The sequence below is a fragment of the Argentina anserina genome, chromosome 3 (assembly GCF_933775445.1).
Source record: "Argentina anserina chromosome 3, drPotAnse1.1, whole genome shotgun sequence".
Taxonomy (NCBI): domain Eukaryota; kingdom Viridiplantae; phylum Streptophyta; class Magnoliopsida; order Rosales; family Rosaceae; genus Argentina; species Argentina anserina.
Genome location: NC_065874.1, coordinates 11341785 through 11368553, shown reverse-complemented (window position 1 = coordinate 11368553; position 26769 = coordinate 11341785). Strand labels below are relative to the sequence as shown.

The 26769-nt window shown below is 37.1% G+C and overlaps 4 protein-coding genes and 2 pseudogenes across 5 annotated transcripts; 1 reads left to right on the top strand and 5 right to left on the bottom strand.

Annotated features, from left to right (window-relative positions):
* Positions 1-326: 326 nt before the first annotated feature.
* On the bottom strand, positions 327-6910 carry LOC126787051 (OPA3-like protein; annotated as a pseudogene).
* A 649-nt stretch (positions 6911-7559) lies between these two features.
* Positions 7560-11784, bottom strand: LOC126787900 (uncharacterized). The gene is made up of 7 exons (XM_050513815.1): positions 11435-11784; positions 10587-10814; positions 9845-9918; positions 9078-9237; positions 8829-8948; positions 8610-8718; positions 7560-7974 (listed from the first exon to the last, which is right to left on the bottom strand). Exons 1-7 carry the CDS (start codon positions 11660-11662, stop codon positions 7793-7795), a joined length of 1101 nt encoding a protein of 366 aa, XP_050369772.1. The 5' UTR covers positions 11663-11784; the 3' UTR covers positions 7560-7792.
* Positions 11785-12754: 970 nt separating this feature from the next.
* On the top strand, positions 12755-18120 carry LOC126786185 (protein SAWADEE HOMEODOMAIN HOMOLOG 2). Of its 2 annotated transcripts, none has more exons than XM_050511935.1 (9): positions 12755-13115; positions 14334-14419; positions 14507-14552; positions 14687-14849; positions 16279-16342; positions 16482-16533; positions 16745-16888; positions 16992-17111; positions 17534-18120. In XM_050511935.1, exons 1-9 carry the CDS (start codon positions 13062-13064, stop codon positions 17918-17920), a joined length of 1116 nt encoding a protein of 371 aa, XP_050367892.1. In that variant the 5' UTR covers positions 12755-13061; the 3' UTR covers positions 17921-18120. The 2 variants fall into 2 exon arrangements, with proteins under 2 accessions (XP_050367892.1, XP_050367891.1); XM_050511934.1 differs by having other exon boundaries at positions 16267-16342; positions 17534-18117.
* Positions 18121-18250: 130 nt separating this feature from the next.
* Positions 18251-19198, bottom strand: LOC126787049 (scarecrow-like protein 3; annotated as a pseudogene).
* Positions 19199-19403: 205 nt separating this feature from the next.
* Positions 19404-21073, bottom strand: LOC126787811 (transcription elongation factor 1 homolog). Its single transcript, XM_050513718.1, has 5 exons — positions 21018-21073; positions 20464-20589; positions 20194-20264; positions 19828-19849; positions 19404-19741 (listed from the first exon to the last, which is right to left on the bottom strand). Exons 2-5 carry the CDS (start codon positions 20574-20576, stop codon positions 19681-19683), a joined length of 267 nt encoding a protein of 88 aa, XP_050369675.1. The 5' UTR covers positions 20577-20589; positions 21018-21073; the 3' UTR covers positions 19404-19680.
* Positions 21074-21595: 522 nt separating this feature from the next.
* Positions 21596-25133, bottom strand: LOC126788262 (uncharacterized). The gene is made up of 8 exons (XM_050514233.1): positions 24929-25133; positions 24720-24792; positions 24232-24313; positions 23921-24029; positions 22827-22915; positions 22690-22754; positions 22524-22605; positions 21596-22027 (listed from the first exon to the last, which is right to left on the bottom strand). The coding sequence occupies exons 1-8, from the start codon at positions 25056-25058 to the stop codon at positions 21863-21865; spliced, it is 795 nt and encodes a 264-aa protein (XP_050370190.1). The 5' UTR covers positions 25059-25133; the 3' UTR covers positions 21596-21862.
* Positions 25134-26769: the final 1636 nt, after the last annotated feature.

Here is a 26769-nt window from a genome sequence, read left to right as displayed (position 1 = left end):
AAGTTAACAAAAATAACAAGACATTGATGTTAAAGCACAAATTGGAATTGCAACATCAAGGATACATGCATTAACCCGATAATATTATGATTGAGAACGAGAAAGCATTGCTGAAACTCATTTCAGTGTGTCAAAAATGTTAATTAATTTCACAGAGGCAATTTTCACAGAGGCAAAAGGGTTCATTACGGTATATATATTCACATAGGCAATTTTTTCAGTGTCAAAAATGTGAATTGATTTCAATGTGTAAGGAAACCTCCAAGAATAAAAACTAATTTTAATGGACTGCAGCAGAATGATTCAAAGCATTGTTATAAAAAGGGCTATGATATCTTTTGTTGTTCAGCAGCTTGTCGAAATAGTGTTGATAGCCTTCAATACTCCAGCCAGCTGTTTCTTTTCTGCAATTGTTTCTCCATCTCTATCAGCTTGAGCCTTAGAGATTTCACTTCTTTTTCTAAATTCTCGTCCCTCTGCTTCAGGGCCTATCAAAATTCAAAATGTCAAAAGGATGGTGTTCGGTATTCTCTAATCTTCAAAGAAGAAACTAGCTACTTTGAACTTTGAAGTGTATTCTTTCCTAGAGTGGGATATATACCTATAATGTTGGAAAAATGGTTAATAAACTATTTAAAATCAAATTTTAATTGATTAATTTAATTAAGTTAAACTTATAATTAATCAAAGATGAACATTGTTAATATATGCCTTGAATCATCCAATCTGTTCTGGCGGCTTATCTATATATCGGGTTATACTAGGTTATGGTTTCCTATTAGGACTAGTATATCGGGTTATACTAGGTTATGGTTTCCTATTAGGACTAGTATATCGGGTTTAGGGTTGTATATAAACAACCTATTATGTGTTGTATACAAGCCGTTCTGTATTTTTCCTCAACATAATAAAACTGTTCTTCTTCTGTCCGTGGACGTAGCTAACACATCGTTAGTGAACCACGTAAATCTGTGTTCTTTCTTGCACTAGTTATAACAAATTGGTATCAGAGCCAGATTTATCTGGCCTGGTTGTGATTTCCGCCAAGAAAGATGTCTGGTTTGAATGTGAAGATTGATAAATTCACAGGGAGGAGCAGCTTCAGTTTATGGCAGATCAAGATGCGAGCCTTGTTAAAACAACAAGGGATGTGGGCGCCGCTGGTTAAGAAGTCAGAGGATCAAGAAATCGCTGAGATGGCCAGTCTGGAGGAGAAGGCACACTCGACAATTCTGTTGTGCCTTGCAGATGATATAATCACCGAAGTCGCAGAGGAGGAATCTGCGGCTGGTCTGTGGTTGAAGCTTGAGAGTCTATACATGACGAAGTCTTTAACCAACAAGTTGCTTCTAAAGCGACGTCTGTTCGGTCTGCGTATGGAAGAAGGTACATCTCTAAGAGATCACTTAGATCAGTTAAACACTGTTCTATTAGAGTTGCGTAATATCGATGTTAAAGTTGATGATGAGGATGCTGCTCTAATTCTGTTGGTATCTCTACCTTCGTCGTATGAGAATTTTGTGGATTCTTTTATTGGTGGGAGAGATACTCTGACTTTGGAGGATGTTAGATCATCTTTACATACTAGAGATATGCGCCATAAGGCGACCGGTACTAGTTCAGACAGTCAGGCTGCAGGGTTGGTAGCCAGTGGAAGTTTGGGACAGAAAGGTTCGGGGAAGAAGAAATATAAGAATCCAGTTTCAAAGGGTTCCAAATCCAATGATGTCTGTAACTACTGTAAAGAGAAGGGACATTGGAAAAACGAATGTCCAAAGAAGAAGAAGCAGTCTGAGAAAGCATCAGGTACTGCTGTTGTAGCAGAAGTTGACACCACTTCGGAAGAAAATCTGGCCTTGGTTGCAGATGCACACATACATCACAGGGATGTGTGGATTTTGGATACCGGGGCGTCTTATCATATATGTCCACGCAGAGAGTGGTTTTCAACCTATGAGCAGATAGATGGAGGCAATATTTCTATGGCAAACAGTTCTGCAAGTAAGGTGGTTGGAATTGGCTCAATAAAAATACGGACACATGATGGTAAATTCTGTACATTGAATGATGTTAGGCATGCTCCACACATGACGAAAAACCTGATTTCTTTGGGTCTTCTAGATAGCAAAGGTTTCAAGTACAAAGGCTCATGTGGAATTTTAAATGTCTACAAAGGTACCAATGTGGTTCTGAAAGGTGTCAAGCGAGGTACTTTATATATTCTGCAAGGTTCAACGCTGTCAGGCTCGGCTGCTGTTGCATCATCAGAGGTTCACAAGGATGATATGACCAAGCTATGGCACATGAGGCTTGGTCATATGAGTGAAAGAGGGATGCAAATTCTGTCAAAGAATGATCTTCTTGGTGGCCACAAGGTCAAGGATTTTAGTTTCTGTGAACATTGTATCTTTGGGAAGCTACATCGCAGAAAATTTCCTAAAGCGATTCATAGAACTAAAGGCACACTTGATTATATCCATTCTGATTGTTGGGGTCCCTCTCGCGTTGACTCTTTGGGAGGTCACAGATATTTTGTGTCTATGATTGATGACTACTCAAGAATGACTTGGGTGTTCATGATGAAGCATAAAAGTGACGCTTTCAAGAATTTCAAGCAGTGGAAGGCATTAGTTGAAAATCAAACAAGGAAGAAGATCAAGAGGCTGCGAACTGATAATGGTCTGGAATTCTGTTCTGCTGAATTTGATGATTTCTGCAAGACTGAAGGTATTGCAAGGCACCATACAGTCCGGAATACACCACAGCAAAATGGTGTAGCAGAACGTATGAATCAGACACTTCTGGAGAGAGCTAGGTGCATGCTCTCTAATGCTGGATTAGAAAGAAGGTTCTGGGCAGAAGCGGTGAATATTGCTTGTTATCTGATAAATCGTGGACCACACACAGGTATACATCTCAAAACACCTTATGAGATGTGGTCTGGTAAGTCTGCTGATTACTCCAATCTGAGGGTTTTTGGGTGCTCTGCTTACTATCATGTAAGTGAGGGTAAGTTAGAACCAAGAGCTAAAAAAGGAGTGTTTGTAGGCTATGGAGATGGGGTTAAAGGTTTCAGAATCTGGTCTCCATCTGAAAGGAGGGTTATACTGAGTAGGAATGTAGTATTTGATGAAAATTCTATGTTTAACCCTACTATGAAGTCTGTGGTTGTATCAGAAAATTGTAGTGTTGAGAAACAGGTGGAGCAACAAGTCACTGAAGATGTGAGTGAACCACAACAAGAAGATCAACACCTACATTCAGAATCAGAACAAATGGTTGCTAATCAGCATAGTTTGACTCATGAGCGATCTAGGAGACCAAACTTTGGGAAACCACCTACAAGGTATGGTTTTGAGGACATGGTGGCTTATGCACTACAGGTTGCTGAAGAGGTGGATCCTCATGAGCCGTCCACCTACAAGGAAGCAGTTACAAGTACAGAGTCAGCTCAATGGCTTGCTGCAATGGGAGATGAAATGGAATCACTTCAGAAAAATCAGACTTGGGAATTGACCAAACGACCTGATCAGGGGAGAAAGGTTATTACTTGCAAATGGATTTTCAAGAAAAAAGAAGGGTTGTCACCTGCTGAGGGCATCAAGTATAAAGCTCGAGTAGTTGCAAGAGGGTTCCATCAGAAAGAGGGAGTTGACTACAATGAGATTTTCTCACCTGTGGTCAGACATACTTCTATCAGGGTGCTACTAGCCATAGTTGCACATCAGAATCTGGAGCTTGAGCAACTAGATGTGAAGACAGCGTTCTTACATGGAGAATTGGAAGAAGAGATTTACATGACTCAGCCAGATGGTTTTCAAGTTCCCAGAAAGGAAGACTATGTTTGCAAGTTGAAGAAGTCCTTATATGGACTAAAGCAGTCCCCTAGACAGTGGTACAAGAGGTTTGATAGCTATATGATAGAGATCGGCTACATCAGGAGTCCGTATGATTGTTGTGTCTACTACAACAAGTTAACAAATGGTTCCCTCATTTATCTGGTCCTGTATGTAGATGATATGCTGATAGCTGCAAAAGACAAGTCTGATATTCAGAAGTTGAAGGGTCTCCTCAGTGCAGAGTTTGAGATGAAGGATTTGGGAGCAGCTCGAAAAATTTTGGGAATGGAGATTTACAGGGATAGAAGTCAGAAGAAGCTTTTCTTATCACAGAAAGGCTACATCCAGAAAATATTATCCAGGTTTGGTATGTCTACATCCAGATCTTTAGATACTCCAAGTGCTGCAAATATTCATCTGTCTACTGCGTTTGCACCTAAATCTGCTGAGGAGAAGGAATACATGTCTCGAGTTCCTTATGCTAGTGCAGTAGGAAGCTTGATGTATGCTATGGTTTGCACTAGGCCTGATCTTGCACATGTTGTTAGTGTTGTCAGCAGATTTATGGGTGATCCTGGAAAGGAGCATTGGCAGGCTGTGAAGAGAATTTTCCGGTATCTCAAAGGTACGTCTGATGTTGGTCTCATTTATGGAGGTGATACAAACTGTTTGGTAACAGGCTATTCAGATAGCGATTATGCTGGAGATGTTGACACTAGGAGATCTATGACTGGTTATGTCTTTACTCTTGGTGGCTCTGTGGTTAGCTGGAAAGCTACTTTGCAGCCTACAGTGACTTTGTCTACTACTGAAGCAGAGTACATGGCTCTGACAGCCGCTGCAAAGGAAGGCATATGGTTGAGGGGACTGGTCAGTAGTCTTGGTTTGCATCATGATCAGGCTATAGTATATTGCGATAGTTTGAGTGCAATATGTTTAGCTAAGGATCAAGTTCATCATGAGAGGACTAAGCACATTGACGTCAGGTATCATTTTCTGAGAGATGAGAGCAGAATTAAGGTGAAGAAGGTGGGCACTGCTGACAATCCCGCTGATATGTCCACCAAGTCGGTTCCACACAGCAAGTTCCAACATTGTTTGGAATTGCTAAATGTTACAAGCTGTTAGTTGCCCTTTGGGGGCGACATCTGAAGAAGAAAGAGTTTTCTGTACATCCGGCATCACTATGGTGCATCTGGTACATCTGTTATTTGTGAGAGGATTCAAGTCAAGGTGGAGATTTGTTAATATATGCCTTGAATCATCCAATCTGTTCTGGCGGCTTATCTATATATCGGGTTATACTAGGTTATGGTTTCCTATTAGGACTAGTATATCGGGTTATACTAGGTTATGGTTTCCTATTAGGACTAGTATATCGGGTTTAGGGTTGTATATAAACAACCTATTATGTGTTGTATACAAGCCGTTCTGTATTTTTCCTCAACATAATAAAACTGTTCTTCTTCTGTCCGTGGACGTAGCTAACACATCGTTAGTGAACCACGTAAATCTGTGTTCTTTCTTGCACTAGTTATAACAAACATAGATTTAAGTTCTCCATAATGAGAGCTAAAAGATTATATGTTTGTTTGTGTAATTTGGTTTGTGGGTGAATAAGAAATTATCACTCAAAGATGGCTACTTAGAATGAGGGAAAAGTGTGTCCCACATTGGAAAAGTGAAGTGTTGAAAAGACTTTATATAAAATTCATTGTGTATAGATTGTAAAGTGTGTAAGCCCCTTTATACCCTCTCGCGCACGAGCAAAGGGGGTGCAAATCTCAGGTCACAAGGGAAACTCGTGTATGCCCGTGCGACATGCGGACACGAATGCAACACCGAATTGAGGGTCGGAACACAGATTCTTTTGACTGTTCAAATTCTTTTTTTGTAACAACTGTGTGTTATGGAGAATTATAACAGAATTGAAATCAATGCTTGTAACATATGTAACTCATATATGTTATGATATTTTGATTTTTATAACAGCCATCTTATTCATTGCTGATTGCAAATCCTCACTGTATAAATAGCCACCATCCTTTCATTGTAAAATCATCCATTCGAAACACAATCCTCTCCCACTCTCAAAGTTCTTAGTTTTTCTCTAGTGATAGAAAGAGGTACATTTCGAGTTCGTTGAAGGTTCTAGTTAGTAGTGCAACTTCCTAGAATTGTTTAGTCGTTATATCCTGAGAGACAAGCGTCAAGCATCCTTGCACCGGTAGAGGAGGCGTAAACGTCTTAAGGACAGTGTGGTATCACACACGTCTCGACTAGTTCTTCCATCACCAATCGTTCGGTATTTTAGTTGAATTTCTTTTTGTGTTCTTCGTTTTAGAGTTATATGTTTAACTTCTGCTTTATAATTATTTATAATTTAGATTATTAAATTATATACGCAATATATAACTGTTTTTCTAACATATAATTCCTCCTTGCGTTTTGCCTCCTTCTTTGCCTCTGATTTGTAGCTCCTGATCACCTCATACATAATAGCCAGTCCAGCAACCTAAGTAAGATAAAGCAGATAGATGACGGATCAAATATATCAATTGCCGATTAAAATGTACTAGGGCACCCTATAACTGCAATGATTAACGTACAGTAAGGGTTCAATGGATTATTCTACAATCAAATCTCCTAAAAGCAGGCGCCATATATTGACATGTCTATGTAGAAGTGTTGACTTACGGTGAAGATGACAAGTTCTCCAAGAAAATCGGTAGCAGCTGCAATAGCTTTTGTTTCATCAAGAGGGCGGATTGCTCCGTTTGTTGCACGTCCATATTGCACACGTCTTTGCAATTGTGTTGCCCAACGATATTTTGATAAATACAGTTGAAAATATGAACTAGAAAACACCAGAAAAACATCTAGCTTCTGCAATGGCTTCTGTAAAGACTAGCAGTCCAGCTGACCAAGAATATCATGATTATAATTTATAATAGAATGATGTTCATATGTTATGAAACCCTAGCTAGTTATGACATCATGCTGCTCTCAATACATTCTTAATATATTTAATTAGAGGAAACAGATGCGTCTCGGCCTAACCTTTCATTCATTTTAGCTACTAAAAGAAAATCAGAAGCGCTTGCATGCGGCTTATTCTATACCTCCTTTGGTGCATGAACATGCCTTAGAATGTCCAACTTGATCAAACATCAAACAATAGCGAAAACTAAATCCCGGTATCGTTTACTAAACCAACACCTCTCTTACCTTATCTGTCCGGAAATTAACAATTCAAAAGCTAAGGAGATGAAGACCATTATGGCTTCCCCTATTCTGCCTTCTTAGCAAGATTTTGACCTAATTACCGTAGGTACTGTAAGTTCTGCATATACATAACTATCATAGTAACTACGAATATAAACTATGTAACTATGCATGTAGCTATGTCAGATAAAAGATCAAATGCATATATCAGATTACTAACTTGACATTTTGTTGTTTGAATCCCTGTTGTTTACTTTTCAAGTTTTCAGCTTTGTGTTTCCTTCTTGTGTTGTAAGTTTGTGTCTTTAAGCTTGTATCTCTGGTTTTCCTTACTGAAAATCATTACCGAAAAACAAAAACAACATCCAGTTGATTCTAACTGAGTACATTATTTTATACGAAAACAAAACTACAAAGGCATTCTGTATTCAACGGCTTGTAGTACTACTGTCTTTATTATTATTATTATTATTAAACGGCTTGGAGTACTATCAGCCATTATAAAGATCTAACATTCTAACTGAATTCACTGAACATTTACAGATTGCAGACCGGATATAAAAGGAGAACTTTTGACCCCTGTACAACTCTTGGTTATTATTGCACTAAGAAGACCTAGAATGTAGTACCTCTATCAAAACAAATGGTGAAGAGCATCAACCAACATAGATGGAAGGCAAATTAGAGTGATCACCCTGCGAGAACTAAGATAAAGAACTGTCATATCTTCAGTCAAGTTCAAGCACTACTTTACCATGAATCTGTTTCTTCTCCTTTGCCGCATGAGCCTCTCTCACTTGGGAAATGGGAAATGTTTTCTCCACAGGTATGTTCAACTTGCCAGCTTCAGATAGCGTTCTTATCTCATGTAACCCTTCCGAGTCGGCTCTCATGAAAGTCCACCAGTACTCTGGACCATCAAAAGAAAGAATGAAAAATAGAACCTGTTGAATAACGCAACAATAAAGCATTCCATGTTCCATATATCTTCTTTCTTGTTAGAGACTCCTACATCAATTCACTTATACACTGTCCGCTAAAAAATCTTCACAATCTGCAGCCTTTACTCTGATATAGGAAGCATTATGTCTCTATCGGTAAAGATAAAGAAACAAAACTTAAAAAAATATTGCAGAGGTAAAATCACAACTCACAAGTGGCACGTTTGTTAACCAAATATAATTAGCCAAAAAGCTCAGACCCAATGCAAACCTTTTAATATTCATCATATCTTAAATTTAACATGCTTATTGTTTAAAATGACACAGCAAAACATAAACTAATGAAAAAAAAATATTTTGTAAATATATGTTTTTCAGTTCTTCCTTAAACTCCTCTATTTAATTGCCTCTATGCTCCTCATGTCTGCAAAGTGAACAAAAAGTTCACTAAGCAAATCTAAAAGAGAAGATTAAAGTTCAAACTCTGCAAACCACCAAGGAATTCACATTTAACAACTTGGGATGAGACGCATTTTGTCATAGCTTTAACAACAACTCATGTAAACTATGCTGAACCATTTACAAAAAAGTAATTGTTGGTTACCTATTCCATGAGAAGACCGGTACTGGATCTGTTTCTTCAGTAAAACAGCAGTTGCTACTGGAAGCCCAATTGCTATTCCATATCTATCAGTCAAAGATGCTGCCTCACCCTGCAACATATTGATTATAACATAGAAATTCCCCGTGAGCAAATGTTGCAGCATTCTGCAAGTAAAAGTATCAAAGGACTTTCGGGAGAATTAATATATCTATGTCCCACCTGAAGTGTCATATAGTGTCCACCTTTCTTTAAAAGACTTATGCCTGTTCTTTCCGTCTCTTGCCCACCAATGGTGTCCAAAACAGCATCAAACTTCCCCTTTATTGTCAATGCCATGTCCTGTAAGACTTTCCACCATAAATTATTCCAAGGTTTTACAACAATAGTACATTTAATTTATTTTCTACTCAACCGTAAGTATCAGCATATCAAATAAATGGAACAAGTAATAGCTGATTACACCATCACCTCACTGGTATAGTCAACAGCCTGCTCAGCACCAGCTGCCAGTACTCTATCTATACTTTGGCTTCCACATGTAGTAGTAACATGGCACCTCGCTGCTACTGCAAGCTGGATTGCAGCAAAACCTACAGCTCCTCCACCACCCACTACTAGCAGCCTTTGCCTGTAGATAAGATGCAATTAATAAAATATATATACCAATAAGGTTTCTAAAATATATAGAAAATAAATAAATAATACTTATCTATCTTGAAAAGAAAGAAGACAGGTTATTGGTGAATAAGATGAACAAGGGAGTCCACCAAGATAGTAATCATTTTCTTTACAATCTTTCTTTATGAAATACATTCAACTATCAATACTATCAAAAGTTAAACCAATTCAGAAAAAAAAAACATATATATATTCAGAAACGGGTAGCAATTAAGAAAAGATGACGTCAGAGATAAAACATCCAGGACTCAGAAATTCCATCAAGGTATATCCAATGAGTCGATAAACCTCTTTAATTTCTGGGTTAAACGACCAGACAAGGACACTCTTTGCTTATACACTTATACTGATAAGTACAAGCAAGTACATACACATTGATATACCATGTGAAAATTCAGTCAATACTTTGTCTTTTTGATAGAAATATATATATATATATATATATATATATATATGAAGAAGAAGAAGCACATAACAAAAACAATGGAATATAATCTTGAAACTTTTTTGACACAAAACTGAAATAATTAACTCCATCTTGATATATAAGAACATACCCCTCGGATATCCTTGCAGTACCTTTCAGAGCACGCCAAGCAGTCAACGCAGCAAATGGAATGGCACTTGCTTCCTGGTACAACATAAAATTAGATAAAAGCAAGTTATGTAGTCAAAACCCATATAAACAGAATGCAGATAGATAAACCCTCATAAATTTCTAATGTAAATTGGAACCTTGAGAGAAAATATTGCACCAGTTTTTTCATGGTGAATAATTCAGTGAATCATATATATCATCACAGTCATGTTTTACATGAGCGTTTCATATCTCAACAATGCCCAAAATTTAAATTTTGGTGCCCAGTACCTAACCCTTCACCAACCATATACATATATTTTCATCAATTTTCTTAATGCTATTTGCCAGTTTTCAAAAAGCAACTTAACATGCTCTATTTAACATTGTGATGAATGCTAGATAAGGGTCTATTTACTAACTAATCTATGAGCAACAAACTTGTTCTTCACTACTTATTGATTCTTTCATGATATTCATCGTTTCTTAGGTTGAGGAAAGTGAACCTTCAAGAACAAGCTAGGCACAAATCACCACAGATCCAAACATATTAGGTTGATTAACCTTCTACCTATTAGAAAAATATACTAACAGAATAGATCTATTGAATGGTTCAACTTTTACAATACCATGGGAGATGGCATCCAACCAAATTAATAGAAAGCAAAACAGAACTTCAAGTCGTTTATGAGCTAGCAGCCTAGAAATACAAGAATATTTACCACATGTGTGATTGACGCTGGTTTCGGTGCAAGTTCATCTTCTGAAAGAATTGCATAATCTGTGTAAGTACCCCTCACAGCAGTCGGATGCAATGCACCAAAAACTTCTTGCCCTAAAGTAAGTCCCTTAACTGAAGCTCCCACAGCTACAACTTCACCACTAATATCACGTCCCAGAATAAGAGGTAGAAGAGGTCTAAATATTGAACGACCATAGCCAGCCCGCATCTGAAAATTATTAAGAGCCATTACATTTACTACACTTAAATGAAAAATATATATTTCACCAAATAATGTTACAATAGCTGGAAGCAACACATCCAAATTTATATAGTTATCTAGCGCCATTATCACAATTGCAAAAGAGCAGCTGTTGAAACGAATTTAAAAAAAAAGACACCCAAACACAGTAATGACTTTAAGGGATTGAGGACCCAAATGTAGAACTATACATCTATAACCAGGAGATATTTTGAGTCTAATCAACTCAAGTGTTCTCAAATTTAATCTCAAATTGCAACTTTACGCAGAAAATAACCGAAATCACACTCTGGAGTCAAAACTAACAGAGAAATGCAACTGAGTTACGAATACTGATGGCTCCAATTAGCTTTCGAGAAACTCTAAATGAAGAGTAAAGCTAAATCATTTAACTTGCAATCAGAGGAACCTAATGAAACAAGAGGATCAATTCCCAAACATCCATCTAATAACTGATTCAAACTAATTCATCTGTAAGCTAATAAATTTCACATGTAAAAAAAAAAAGTAACCAAAAATCACAATGCAAAATGCAGTAACTAGTCATAACCGACGGTAACAATAAGCTTCGTGGAGATGAGACTGACTCTGGTATCAAGCGGATTGATGGAGACGGCGCGAGTGCGAACGAGGACCTGATTGGGCTTGAGATCAGGGACGTCAACGACGGGCCGGAGCTCGAGAACCTCGGGCCCGCCGAAGCGCGGCAGCACCACGGCTCTGCAGGCGGTGACAATGTGGCGGAGCCCAACCTTGGAGTGATTGGACTCCAAGGTTGAGGTGCTGCTGATATGTGACCTCAGCATCCGCATCATCACTCTCCGATCAGAGTCGGATCATCAGAGAGAGAGAGAGAGAGAGAGGGAGTTTAGGGTTTTTATAGAGAAGGAATTGAGGGGAGTGTGAGCGTGAGGAGCGAGACGTGTCTGCGTTTTGGTCCGCAAGAACAGTGAGGCGGTTCGTTAATTAGTTACTAGTGTTCTTATAATTTTGCCCCCATTTCTCTATTTCTTATTTTGTTTAGTCTTGTACCCTTGTAATTTGATTTTTGGATTGTTTATTTAGTTAGTGATATCACTTCAAAAATTTGATTGTCGATTGTGTTTGTTTTCTTTTGTTTACCGATTGTGTTTGTTGTTAAATATAAGTTACGTAGCCTCTTATTTTATGTTGGTGGATGAAATTTGAATGATGAATCATCAAATTACATATGATTATCGAACACACTAATTAAATATATATTTTTGTTAATTAAAAAAAGAGAAATATATTTTAGATTTATGAAAAAATAATATTTAATGACAAATTAAGTATTTTTTTTTACAGATATATATAATTAAATGATTATATATCAGTACTTAATAGTCATTTTGTATTTGAATAATATAGTATTTCAATAATTGAAATCTTTGTAAAGTGAACAAAATAGTAGATGCACCCAAAGCAAATTATACTATCCTAAACAAATAAGGTTGACTTAGAACTAATTATATTAAATAATCTGTCCTCGAAGATGTTAAAGTATTGCACAATCTCGACAAAAATAATGTAACGTCTCAGCCTAAGACTAGAACTAATGTTCTAGCGAACACCTAAGTCCTCTTTCAACCTAGTATAACACAAGAGTGACTATAACTTGTCTGGCATGCCTGCCTATCATGAATTTCAAATTCACCAAATGTACATAAAATTCTACCATAAGATTGTCATCTCAAGTTGTTATTGTATTTATTTAATTGTATTTAAGAAAATAAAACTAAAAAGGGCAAAAAAAACAGAAGAGAAAAACTATTTTTTATTTGGTCAAAATAAAAGGGAAAATTATAGAAACAGATAAATAGGGTGATGGATGACGTGACTAGTCAGTTTTCCGAGGTTAGACGACAAAAGAAGTTACAAAAGAGATATCGCGAGGGTCGCCCCCCCCTCCCAGATTCTTACGTTGTTTTATTTCAAAAACCCTTTTCGGTTCAAAACCTCCCAGATTAGCTCATTCCCAACACCAAAATCTCTAAATCCATCTCCCTCTTCTCTCTCATTTTCTGTCTGATTTTTTCAGCTTCTCTCTGATTCAATTTTGTCCTTTTATGTCTCTCACTGACGTCCCTCTCACTACAAAAACGTTCCCTTTGGAGAAACCCAAACCCATAACCACTCTCCTCCTCTTCTTCTTCTCCTCGTTGTAGTCGCTGAGAGCAGAGAGGGAGAGCTATCATGGGTAGGCCTCCAAGTAACGGAGGCCCTTCATTCCGCTTCAATCAGACTGAGGTTGTTTTTTTGTTTCTGTTTCTGGAATTCATGTTTTGTTTGATGTTTGAGTTGAATTGGAGTTAATGCCTGGAGTTTGCATGCTGGATTTTGAATTGGAGTTGAGTTTGTGGGAACATGGTTGCTGTAAAGGTTTGATCTTTGAGTTGTGAGTCATGGATTTTGGATTTGGGGTTGTGATTTTGAACTGGGGGCAATTGAATTGTGGTTTTTGTTGGGTCTCTTAGTTTGGTTTTGGGTCTTGTGTTTGTTCTTGAGATTGTCTGTGTTTTGGTTATTGGTTTGGAATTGCATCGAGTATTTGTGATCATGTTCTTTTTGGTTTGCTTGATGGAGCTTACTGGTGGTTTAGCTTAGAGTTTGAAACTTTTTCCCTTTAGATCATTAGATGTGTCTTTGAATCTTCATGGTGGCAATCGGTTACGTGTGGTTGATCTGTTAATGGATATATTTCATGTCTGCTCCCGTCTTCTTGTATTTATTTTTCGAAAGTCTTATAATGGAATTGGCAATTTCGGTGACAATGCCTTTTTGCGCGTGTTTATCATTGCTCAAAAGTCAAACCATATAATGGTTGGTTAGCAATCGTGTTCCTGAACCCTAGGGTTTAGGGTTTTAACATGTAATGAACGTCTTTAAATTGAAGCTCAATTTGATTTTTAGTCTCTTCCATTTCTCAAGCATTACAGTTTAGTTGTCTATTTCTGTTTCTTTTCCCTTTTGTGGTTATTTTGACGAAATATATGTGCATGCTTTCTGTTTTTCGTTATTTAACTGTTGGGCGACTTCGTTTATTCTCGTAACCGTGGGACTGTGCTAACGGTATATGCATGGTAGGATCATAAAGTCTTTGGCTTTGTCATTTTTAGTTTGGTTGTAAACCATAATTAGTTGCCATATATTCTCCCATCTCCCTATTAATTCACTCGCATTAAATTGAGATCCTTTGCAATATTTTGCACATGATCTTCCTTGATGAATAATTCCTTAGGTAACATTCTGCAGATTGTAATATTATAAATATCAATAGCATATGGACAGTGCCTGTGTGAAAAACATTTACTTTTCAACTTAGACCTTGGAGGGATACAAAATTATACATTTTGAACACATTTTGTATCAACGCATGAACCATCCTTCAGGGGAGCATAGAATGATGTGAAGTCAATATGCTGTACAAAATTTTTTAACCTGTGTACAACTTGCCACATCTGTTAGGTTGCTGAGATGGAAGCTATTCTGCGTCAGCATAATAATGATATGCCAGCACGTGAACTTCTAGCTGGCCTTGCAGAGAAGTTCAGGTTTTGCCCAAGTTTAGAAAACTGTTGAATTTGAATGAATTCTGTTCTCATGCATTAGATAACTGTGATACTTGTTTTTTGGTCCAGTGAAACAGCAGAGCGAAAAGGAAAATTTCAAGTGCAAATGAAGCAAGTATGATAATTACATTTATTTTTTACCTTGCGGAAATCTTTAGATCTATCTTTGGGTTATCATTGGCATCATATAATAATAGAATTGGTTAGAAAACTCATTTGAGTCTGTTTGTTATGTCTTATCTTTTATAGGTTTGGAATTGGTTCCAAAATAGGCGATATGCTGTTAGAGCAAAATCAAGTAAGGTTCTTGGGAAGCTAAATGTGTCACCTATGCCTCCAGTGGAATCAACTCCAGTGAGAACTGTTCTTCAAGGCCCACAACCTATATCTGCTCCTGTACATGCCCTATCAGGTAGAAAAGAACCTGCTCTATTTTTAAATTTTACACTTCCTTCCTATTTCATTTCATTTGGTTGGGGCTCACTTTTTTTGACATGCATTCTGAACTTGTCTACTTGATTTTGTTTTGTCAATCAACAATTGACTAACTTTACTAGTGCACTGGACTTCTTAAACTGGATAGTAAAATGGAATGATATAGCTACGGTTAATTTGTAGCCAAATACCCGTCTTGTGTGTAATGTCCTGTAGTACTTTAATTTGACTGGTACATACTGCTGACTGGTCTTACATGCATGCTTGAATTGCTAAACAGGACCTTCTGTTGCATTGTATGTAATGACTTCACATCATATTATGCTCCCCTGACAAAAAAACGAAATTTGTCACTGAAGGATGGTTCATGCGTTGATACAAAATGTGTTCAAAATGTTACTTCACATCACGTAAGATTTTGTACTGACAAAAAAAAAGTTCCAAGTAATATAAATTTCGTTTTATGGCTATCACGTAAGAATCTGTATGCATTAATAACAAATCTATATTGTAAGGGAAACCTCTTCCTTACCACTTATTGTTATATATGACATTTGAGATGGCATACGTCATGTATTATTGCAAATTCTGGGCAAAATCAAATGTAAATGAACTTTTGGCTACTATACTTTGTCTTTTCAAATGCACATAGCCACATAGGATACAACGTCGAGCATCTATGGATGCGATCAATTGTCTAATTTTTCCTGGTGCTGCACACAACCTGATTTACTGTTAATTTATTATTCTCTTTGTTTTTTCTGTTGTATATTGGTAACCACGTCGTTAGTCACTGCTGAACAAAAGTCCTCTACTTTGTTCACCCATAAAAGAACATAAGATGAAAACAGTAACAAGTTAAATAACGATTAATAAGCTACTGGAGTTTCTAAGATGTTGTTTGCAGGAGCTTTCAGTTGAAGGCATTATGGCATGTGACTTGTCTAAAGTACTTGACTTAAACGGAGGTTAAAAGTTATTGTACATATGACATCATTGACCAAGATATTTGTACACATTAAACAAAAAAACAATTCTTGCATTGGTCATGCTGAAACTGTTGCACATACTTATTCTAGTTGGTTGCACATATAAAGAAATTGCTTATGACATCTTTGACCAATTTTATATCAGCTGTTTGGTATATGCGTCACCAATAAAGAGACATGCTTGCAATGCCTATTGTACAATATTTGGTTGGTCAGTTGATAAGTAATGCAGAGATTTGACTCTTATTTTTTGAAATTCAGTCATAGTTTGTAACAATCATTAAGAAAGATTGTTAATGAAAAAACTAAATAAACTTGTTGATTGGTGTTATTTTCCAAAATCAATTCTCTCAATTATCTCGTCATTGTGATTGGATTACTGAGAACTTAGTTTTTTATAACCAGTTCCAAGTGCAGCTAGGGGTGTTTCTGACAATCCTATCCTGGAGTTTGAAGCTAAATCTGGAAGGGATGCTGCATGGTTAGTAATCTTTTTATGAAGTCTTGTGCAAAATTGCTCATGTTTCTCTACAGATTTCACTGATATCTAATTTGCCTGTAGAAGTGATTTTCGCTCATGCTATTGATACTCATTGGTGAACTATAATTTTGTTTATCAGGTATGATGTTGCTAACTTTCTATCTCATAGACATTTGGAGAGTGGTGATCCGGTAATATTCTAATTCAGTTTCTGTGCATATATAGCATTAAATTGTTTCTAGGTGTTGTTATTTATAGAATGGTCCCTTGACCAGTTTTTTAATCGGCTCCTAAAAGTTCTGCTTCAATTCAAATGAACTACTATCCCAACTATAATATTTTCTGTACTGAAAGAAAAAGTTGGTGATTAAAATGTTAAATGAATCTTGTTGGATTTTTCAGGAGGTACTGGTTCGCTTTGCTGGATTCGGACCAGAGGAAGATGAGTGGGTTAATGTTCGAAAGCATGTTCGGCAGCGGTCTCTTCCATGTGAATCATCAGAGTGTGTTGCCGTTCTCCCTGGAGACCTTATACTTTGTTTTCAGGTGACATTCATTTTCTGACCCTATGTATTTTGAAAAAATCAGTTTGTACAAGTACTATTGGGAAGCTAATGCCAACCAGTTTTGCGAATTCTTTCTTTTTCAGGAAGGTAAAGAACAGGCTTTGTATTTTGATGCCAATGTCCTTGATGCTCAAAGGCGAAGGCATGATGTAAGGGGTTGTCGTTGTAGGTTTTTAGTGCGCTATGTTCACGATCAGTCCGAGGTATAAAACTTCTTTTGCAGTATCTGATGGCTCCTTTTATCAATATATTACTTAGTGGAACATGATTTTGCATTAATTTTTTTGTTTGGAAATCATTCAAAAAAATATTTAAATCAATTCCTATGTGAACATTAGGCAAGCATGCCAAAGTAATGATCTCCCCATCAGAAAGAAAATGATATGACCTTTTGATGTCGTTATCTGATGGAACATTAGCTGATTTTTATGTTTGTTATGATTTGCGAAGGCGCATTTCCAAAATTACTGTACAATTCTAATATGGAACTGTCTCCACTTCTCTTTTTTCATATTTCACGCGCATCAAGGGACATTTTGACCACTTCTATATTCACTACTCTATAGAGTTATTTAATGATTTTCCAGGCTTTGTATGATGTTATATACAATTATACATGTTGCAGGAAATTGTTCCACTGAGGAAGGTTTGCCGTCGGCCTGAAACGGATTACAGGCTGCATCAACTTCATGCTGAAAACAACACCGCAGCAGCAGAGCAGAGAAGTATGGATTATTTTAAGGTGCCTGCTATTTCTGCTGAAATGATACAAAAGCAGCAGAATGCAGATGCAGCATTTGCGTCCCCAGTTTTTCATGCCAATGCTTCTTTTACTCCCCTAGCTTCAACTCCTGAATTTAGAAGACCAGAAACGAGCATTGTTATAAGTGGAGGAAATACTAGTGCTTCTCCAAGTACTAGTGGTAGTGCTACAGGTTGTGCTGTACTCACAAGCTGCTCTGCTACTGTCGTCCCTGGCGGTGGTGTTAGGAACATTCCGGGAGGGAATTAATGGGTTGCTTTGGCGAATTCGTCATTTCGGTTGTACCATGTTGTTACTTTTAGTGTCCTGTTATGGTGTAGGATGAGTAGTATGCCGGGTTCGACCTTTTCACAGCACTGGAATTTCATCAGTGTGTGAGTTGAGTATGAGCTTATCCCTGTATACTAATTCTGAATATGGCTAGTCAAAGAAAGTGTTTGGACTTCTCAATTTTACCTGTTAATATGAAGTTGTCTGAGTTCTTTGAAATTTAATTTCTTTTTTCTTAGAAGTGAAAAGTAAACAAAGAAATGTAAACAGCCAAACAAAAAGTTGATCTATCTAAAGTAATTAAATTTTTACATCGTGATGGAGACGAGTATAGTTACTCCACTTGAAAATTAAATTTACATCTTTCTTTCCTTTCTCAGTATTTTTCTCGACCTTCTTTCCGATAAAACCGTAGACTCCAATCAAACAGTGCAGCATACGAGTATAGAGCTTCGAATGGCCTCTCCATTAGAGTGGAGCCATTATGGTTGGAGTCTTGTTTAGCAAGTACCATGAGCTTTGGTGTCAGACCCCAGTGTGCATGAAGAAAGTTAATCATCTTGGTTGAACCAACTGGCGATAGTGGCGACGATGAGGTTGAGTCAGGATTGGGGCTATACCCCTTTGCCCATTTCTTTCTCTAGCAACTCATCCAATGTGCCATTGCCCATCTGCAACACTCGAGGAGAGTTGGCTCCATTGGTATTCTTTGATTCTAATAACAAGTTCTTTCTATGGAAATCATTATCAGATGACACGAGGGAGTGGAATTGGAAAACTGAGCTGATAGCTAAAGCACCGGTTTTAACAAGTAGCCTTTTTAAATCCAAGTGTTTCAAAGTTTCTGATTATGGGATTGAACTGAAATGGAACATTCAGTTTTTCTGCTTCCTCAGTCAAGCTAAGAGCCATTTGATCTAAAACCTCTTTTTGATGGTGGACACCGGTAATTCTCAAATGAGGTGCACCCTCAGACCTTAGATGAATTAAGGCCAATTATATGGACCATCTTTTCTCCTTCCATGGCTTCAATTATAGCTTGGTTTGTGTGCACATAAGCTACATTTAACAGAATTTGCACAAGTGAGCAACACGTGGTTCAACCACAGACCCCTCTACTCGGATTTTGGCTGTCTATTCCAAGGATATGGTGATCTTAAACTAGGTGGTGTCATTGTACAGAATTGGATACAACTCACGTTGATTCCAAAGACCCCTCTTCACTTGCGACCAATATGTAGTCTTCAGTTTCTCCATTCATGTACGAGTTGACAGTTAACCAAACCTTCAGATCACATGACATGTTCACCTTGTGGCAAATGCTCAGACTGATACGATTTGAGCAGTATGGGTAGTTCAAATCCTCAGACTGAGCTCAATCGACTTTGGTTGAAGTTGGGAAAATACCAACACCAACCTGACGAGTGACATACCATAAACAACTCATCACATGAACACGATGTCTTAGTCGAGCGTTTATTTTACTATATAAGCAAGATCATAAAATTCAGACTAGGTTACACAAATACAATAATACATACATCACAAACCTAATGATACAACATGGTAAATTGGTGATTATAAATGGCTACAAATGTTGGTTCCAAAACTACTGCGTTTACATTTTACAACCACCACTTGAAGGTCTGGCCAGTTGCTCTTTATTGACTCAAGAACAGAGCTTTCCAGCCTCTCTCCTTCCCCCTACAACAAGCTGAATGAACTTGAACCTCAGCTTCTTAAGCACCATCATCATCAACAGTGTTGACACGCTCGCACTCGTCTATCCATTCACTATATCTGCAATCGTATAATGTACAGTCAGAAAGAGGTAAAGAAGGGAACTAATCAAAACCGTAAAACACTTCACGCAAAAGTCTACTTACATGTCTATGGCTTCAGTCAAAGCTGCAAAAGGAAACAAACAAGATCAGAGGTTATCAACTGACAAGTAACACTGTGAGAAAGAATGCAGAGAATGGATCAAAACAAAAATATCAATCAGAATTAGACGTACTAAATGATGCCACAATAAGGGAGCGGAGCTCATATCAATTCAAAAGGGTAATCTTCCCAAATCTTTAATAAGTTTATCTACAAATTCAGTAAGATCGTACGTGGACTGATTGGGAGCAGGCCTCTGCATATACACGCACCCTTTTCAGTCCACATACCATAACAACTCACGCCTTGTGATTATTTTAAATGTTTCATGTTGCATGTCCAGAATCCAGATAATATATCTAACATACCTGTGATGGTTGTGCTGAAGCTCTCTTGACAAATGTTGCATATAGCTTCACCAATCAAGTTCTTCATGTCACTGCAACCAAATACAAAACAAAATGAGCAACATGTATGTGTGCAAGTAAGCTAAACCCCGCCGAATTCAACTTAGTAGCATCAACCATGTCGATTTATAAAACCAAGAAGTGGAACTGAACATATAACACTGTCATCCACGATCCTTAACAACACAGGCCACAATACCAACCAGGACAATGGATAGAGCAGAAACTCACATGCGGCACTCGACGCTGTCACCATGGTTGCAAAAGGGGCAAGTGAAAACAGTATCCAGCTTATCCATCCGCTTCTTAGGCGCCGGCTTTGCCTTCGCCTTTCGCTTGCCCATTTTCAACAAATTTCTGCACAATCATCATTTGAATTTTTCCCACCAATTAGTTCAAATAATGATCTCGAAACACACTGCTGATTTAAGTTTGCATCACAATCCAACCGAATCAATGCTATTGATATTTGTGTATGCTAATAAAGCATGATTACCAAAACCATCCAGAATTAAAAGATCACTTTTTTCGTTAATTAATTGATCAATTAAACATCTTTCACCTCAAATTCAAAGCTATTAAACTTTCCCAACTTCCCCAAATCAACAACAAACAAAAGCACCTGAAGAACCCTAACGCCTGATACAGCGAAAACCAAAAACCAAAATTGAAGGCGGAAAAAGCGAAATCAAGAAAGCGAAGAAGAAAAAGAAGAAGCAAAGCAACAGAGTCAGGTTGAGAATGAAAGAAACCCTAAAAGGAAGGAGAAGGAGAAAAGGGCGTACCGTAGTGAGACCAACGCGCGCTTCTGATTTTGGCTTTGGGGGAATTATAGTTGTGCTTGAGCTGAAAGAGGGGCTTTGTCTATTTATAGGTGTATGACTGGCCGTTGGACCCCGCTGGAAGACTTTTGGGTTTTCTGGGGCCGAATATAAATATCAATTTCTGTGAGGGCCTTCGGGGAAATATTTTGTCGTGGGATTTCAGGATTTGTGTGCTTATTTTGAGTCTTAAAATAAAATATTATGATATGAATAGAAGTTAGAAATTATCACCGGGACAGTAAACTGCTGACTGCTGACAATGTTGACCACTCGACGACCAAATTTTAGCTTGACATTGACAACAACGAGATACCGAGTCAATGCCGTTGTCTGTAACTTAGGTTTCCAACATTAATAACTAAAGACGACATTCACTTGATTCGGATTCCATCATATGTACTCGCTGCTGTTATGAGTTCCGGGTTCTTTGTGTAGAAGAGAAGCAGGTCTCTTTTAAGGAACACAACTCAACTCGACTGACCAAGTCTTTTGTACTTTCTCAGCTTCTTGTAACTAGATAGCAGATTAGAGGGGCAAAATTGTACTGGCACACACCAGCAGCATTTTACATTTAATAATATCTTGTTTGATACATAGATTTCTCCAAGAGATGACATATGAAGAATGGTTCAGCTTACAACAAACATAATTTTCTACCATGGATGAGGATAAACACTAGAACTAGGATTTTGATTGATTGAAAAAGGAATAATTAAGCCATGAGATTATGTGTAGTTCTGTCTGTTGATTGAATTGAGCGTTCGACTACCTTCCAAATAGTCACAAGAACTGTCAATTGGAAGTAATTACTCTGCGTGATTCCTTTTCAAGTCAGCCCCTTCCTTTCTTTTCTTCTTTCCCTTGCCGCGTTTCTTCTGCTTCTCTTTAAGACTAAGTTGAAGTTTGACGCTCTTTTCCCATGCTCGTCTGTTTTTCTGATAAAGCAGCATCGCAGCACGAGCATCTTCTACCTGTAATAGCATTAGGAGTTAAACAAGGTCTCTACATAACATTTCAAAGTTCCAATGAAATTGTTGACAAAACTAACATGATATGTAACATGCAATAACATGCCATTTCATACATCAGAAGGTAATATGGAGTATCCTTAGCAGTGAAAACATAAACTACCCAATATGACACTAAAACATAAGTTCAGAATGAAAAAATCACTACAGCAAGAAAATTTATTTCCACGATCACGAATTTGATAAATTTTGCTTGGACCACGTAATAGCTGCTCCTGGAACTGATACCAGGCACAGCAATTTGCAGTAAATCGAGTTTCATCAGAGATGAAGATATCTATCAAACTTAATAGATAAATTAATCACACTAGTGGCTCAAATTTTAAATCCTCCTAACATGACATGCTTAGTCGCGGACACTGTAGCTTTGTCCAACTATCATTATAGTAAGTGTTCAACTATTATTTTGTAAGGGTAACCAAAGAATCAGAATACTAACAGGGCAGTGCTCTCCATTTTGGATTTCAACACCAAGAAACTCAGCTGCAAGATGCCGAAGCGCCCTCACAGATCCTTCCTCCCTGCTTCATCAAACAAAAAATCCTGAAGCCATGCAGAGAGACTGTCGGTAAGCTTATAAAAATTACTGAAGACCGAGAGAGTACCTCTTAAAGGGTTGATATACTGATGTATCCCTCAAGTCCTCCTTGGGATGACTCAGGAGTAATGCCTGTTTCAGTCAAATTGTCAAATGAAGTATTCAAATCTATACAATACACAACCATATTAAAATGCAAGATACCTTCAGATCATTCCGCAATGCATGGCCCACGAGAATTCGTCCTTTAATCAGCTCAGCCACTTTTTTCTGAACTACTCGAAAATCCTTCGCTGCAGAGAACAAAGATGCAAGATTGTCGCTGTAAGTATCTACACATGTTCTTGGGAGCTAGCTGTAACTTAATTATATCACTAATAATCTGGACTACTATAACATTTTAGCTAATTTCTGAGTAAGCAAACAAGACATTGCAGTAAATTATTTTGTATTACTAGCTATATTTGCACATTCCACAGCATAGATCAGAAATCATAATACAGTAGATGAATTGGAAGATGGTAAAAAACACATAAAGAGACACATGTCTAATATAAGGCAATATAAGCTATAGTGAGTGGTTTATGCAAAACCAGTTCGAACAGAAATTCAGAGAGTAGGGGAATTAGGGTTTATACAATGTGGGTAGGGGTGTAGGGCCCTACAGGAGAAAACAAAGAAAGAGCGAAAAGATGGACATTATTCACATAAATCAAAGGTGCCTCAAGAAATACAGTGACCATACCATCAAAAAAGTAACCCAAAACCATTACACTGATGACTGAGCATTATAAGGTCAGTATAGGAGCTGGGAGTCTAACAATGGTGAGAAACTGAGAATAACAACTGATAACTGGTATGTGGTAAGAGGAAGACATTGGAGAAATAAATGATTGCGACTAAAGAGAAGATAATTTTAAGACATACGGAATGACAAGTGAGAAATAATATGATTTTCAAATAAAATTGATCATTGAGAAACATAAAACAAAATAGTTTACCCCTAGAAGAAAGAAATGTTAAGTTGTATAAGTACTTAATCTGCACAAACAATAAAGGAGTTTCCACATAAAACAGTATTACAAATTACTTATTACTGATTGCCAGCAGAAGTCAATATGAATGAACAGTCAATAACCAATTAGGAACTAATCACAAGAAGATAGTACAGCTCAGGTCACCATTTGCTTCTTTAAATTCATAAACATGTCAGTAAAGCAGATACCCTACACTCAGAGCAATCAAACAAGCAACAGAAAGGTTTATACAAAAACAAAAAACAAAAAAAAAACCCAAACCTTTTCGCAAGTCCCAGGAACGAATGCCACTTATTTGAGTTCGGAAATCAACAACGCGTTCTACTGGGCGAACATATTCATCATATACAATGTTGCCCCATTTATTTATCTGCCATAAAACAGTACCATCAGCAATCAGTATTTCCAAGTAAATGTACCAAGTGTAAAAATCCAACAAAATGAAAAACATCTTAGCTATTGAAATAACAGATGCAAACTTGTACTCAAAAAATGCCACCTTACAGATTCACCCTCTCAAAGCACAAGATGATATAAGGGTATGAGATGATATATAAGGAATGAAGGAATACCAGTGTAACTCGTCCAAGGGCACTTTTACTTCCTAGACCAACACCGACCATTTCGCAATCCATGCCTATTTCATCTGTCAAACTGTCAAATAATTTATATGTTAACAGATCTCAAAGAAACCAAGAGAAAGCCTAGAGGACCATGATATTTTACAGGATACAATCGATTGAAGAAGATTCTATTCACAGAAGAAATACATAAGTATTAATGCTTCATTTATTTGATGATGAAATATAAAGGCCTACATCTCTTTAAGGTTGAAATGAAATAAAAGTATCACAAACTCCCTCCTAACTCAGGTACAACATGTAACCTTATTCTTCGAGGATAAACAGAACTGATACAACAACTCTCTTTCCACCTCAGCTAGGCTAAGACCACTGCAACCTAACTGCGTACCAAAATCCAAATGACCCAGCAAAAAGAAATCCTACATTTTCTCAGCAACCAAAATTAATGAGAGAGAAAGTATTTGCCAAATACTCACCTGCAGTCATCATTAACAGGCTCCAGAACATTCAACAGAGACGGAGAATCATCCACTCTGTCTTTCCTTTTCCCTGTAAAAAACGTAACCCAAAATAAGGCGTCAGCTTATACCCTTTCAAAACAACAAAATCAAACGGTTACAACTTTCAAGTGATACAAATGCTGAGAAACACAGGCGGTGATTGAAGATAGGAGAGAAGAAGTTACCCAAGATGGTTCTTGGGGTTTTAGAGCCAGAGTTGTTGAAGGGTTTTGAAGGCTTAGGCTGGCTCTTGAGGGCTTCTTGGAACTGAGCCCAGTTGGGGTTCAGTTGAAAATGCGTAGCTTTCTTTTTCATCGTCTTCTTCTTGTCTTTGGTGGGAGCTCGGAACTCAGAAGCGAGAAAAGAGCGTGTTCACGTTGTCGACGGCCAGGTTTACATATAAACGAAGAGGACCTCTGGTTTTTCTTTTTTCCTTTTCTCTATTTGTTTTAGCTAATATACGTGGCAAAAACGGGTGATTTTTAATTTTATGTGCATTGGAGAAATTATTATACATATCCGCCACATATTCCATGTGACGTACCTTTTTAATATTGTTGGTCAATTTTTTACTGTGATTGTTTTTTATTGGTTTTTATATGTAAATAAATTTTTGTCATTTTCACCGCATGTATGTTAATTATACCATGACGTAATATGATTGATTTGATACACCACATGACAGTGTGTCACATGCTGCATACATTAGAGTTGACATGTCACTTATTGTATTTAGTTTTATGGTCAACGTTGTCACCGAATGAAGTAAAATTCATTTTCCTTAAAAAAGGTAATACAATAGTTTGCAAATTGGCCAAATATAGATAATCATAGATAAATAACGAAGAGCAGTCATTGTCAGAGATATAGTTTAAGGAAAGTGAATTCTTTCACCTAATATAATAAATGTATCATTGGGAAATTCATATTAAAAACAAGTATGGGTGAATTTTTAGACATCGAAAAACAAAAAACCGACCAAAACTGCGCTGAACTAACACCGAGAAACTAAAATTGAACAAAATCGATCTATCGGTTCCATAAATGACATCAAAGTGAATAGTTCGGTTTCGGTTTGTGGTTTCGTCTGCGTAGAAAACCAATCAAACTGAACCGAATTCACATATATGTATTTAATTATTAAGATTTAATATAGTAATATGTGTATAATATGTTTTTATTGGTTAAGAGTTACACAATTTTTTTATAGGATTACCATAGTAGTATGGTAATAATTTTGCAATAGATGGAGAAAAAATTTTATTGGATAAAATACTGGTCACTCCTCACAGTTTTACAAACTCGACAGTTTACTCATTCAAATTTTATTTTCAACTGATCACTCCATATACTTTTCAAATTCGAGCAATCTGGTCATTCTATCATCTTTCCATCCAATTTAGGTGTTAAGTCAATCCATTTTATGTTTGCTCAAAAAACAACTTAACGCTCAAATTGGATAGAAAGATGACGGAAAGACCATATTGCTCGAATTTGGAAAATATAAGGAGTGATAAGTCGAAAATTGAAACTTAAAAGAGTAAACTATTGAATTTATAATAGTTTGAGGAATAACTAGTATTTTGTTCTTTTTATTCTATTTCTAAACATGACTAAACTTTGTGATGCAAAACTAATGACTTTTCCTTGCTAAATTCAATCTTCATACCGATAATTTACCGCATGGTATAATCAATGGGGGTGTCATGACACCTTATAGCCCTGTGCTAGCTCCGCCCTTGATCTCAAAATAAGTATGATGATTACGAACATTCGAACTAACCTTACTTGATACTGTAACTTTAGTCACGGTACTAAACTTTAGGTGGTATCTGGTTCTATAAATAACCGAGCAAGAGAGTTTTAAGATCTAAACTCTAAAGAGAGAAGTAGAATGGGATTTTCCATATATTCCTCCATTTTGTTAATATTCTCGACAACGATTTGCAATTTGACTTCCACCACCCAACCTTCTCCATATTGAGTAATGTTATAAGTATTATGCTCATGAGGAACTATATATATA

What these genes read in the sequence shown, in the direction of transcription:
- LOC126787900 (XM_050513815.1), bottom strand. Translation starts at nt 11,662, where the DNA reads ATGATGCGGATGCTGAGGTCACATATCAGCAGCACCTCAACCTTGGAG. An exon ending in TCAATCCGCTTGATACCAGA is followed by an intron (nt 10,815 to 11,434) that starts GTCAGTCTCATC and finishes AATAATTTTCAG; the next exon opens with ATGCGGGCTGGCTATGGTCG. An exon ending in ACTGCAAGGATATCCGAGGG is followed by an intron (nt 9,238 to 9,844) that starts GTATGTTCTTAT and finishes TCTTATCTACAG; the next exon opens with GCAAAGGCTGCTAGTAGTGG.
- LOC126786185 (XM_050511934.1), top strand. Translation starts at nt 13,062, where the DNA reads ATGGGTAGGCCTCCAAGTAACGGAGGCCCTTCATTCCGCTTCAATCAG. An exon ending in TCCGCTTCAATCAGACTGAG is followed by an intron (nt 13,116 to 14,333) that starts GTTGTTTTTTTG and finishes CACATCTGTTAG; the next exon opens with GTTGCTGAGATGGAAGCTAT. An exon ending in TTCAAGTGCAAATGAAGCAA is followed by an intron (nt 14,553 to 14,686) that starts GTATGATAATTA and finishes TATCTTTTATAG; the next exon opens with GTTTGGAATTGGTTCCAAAA.
- LOC126787811 (XM_050513718.1), bottom strand. Translation starts at nt 20,576, where the DNA reads ATGGGCAAGCGAAAGGCGAAGGCAAAGCCGGCGCCTAAGAAGCGGATG. An exon ending in GACAGCGTCGAGTGCCGCAT is followed by an intron (nt 20,265 to 20,463) that starts GTGAGTTTCTGC and finishes ATTTGGTTGCAG; the next exon opens with TGACATGAAGAACTTGATTG. An exon ending in CTTCAGCACAACCATCACAG is followed by an intron (nt 19,850 to 20,193) that starts GTATGTTAGATA and finishes TTCCTTTTGCAG; the next exon opens with CTTTGACTGAAGCCATAGAC.
- LOC126788262 (XM_050514233.1), bottom strand. Translation starts at nt 25,058, where the DNA reads ATGAAAAAGAAAGCTACGCATTTTCAACTGAACCCCAACTGGGCTCAG. An exon ending in CCCTTGGACGAGTTACACTG is followed by an intron (nt 24,030 to 24,231) that starts GTATTCCTTCAT and finishes GTTTTATGGCAG; the next exon opens with ATAAATAAATGGGGCAACAT. An exon ending in AAAATGGAGAGCACTGCCCT is followed by an intron (nt 22,028 to 22,523) that starts GTTAGTATTCTG and finishes ATGCTATTACAG; the next exon opens with GTAGAAGATGCTCGTGCTGC.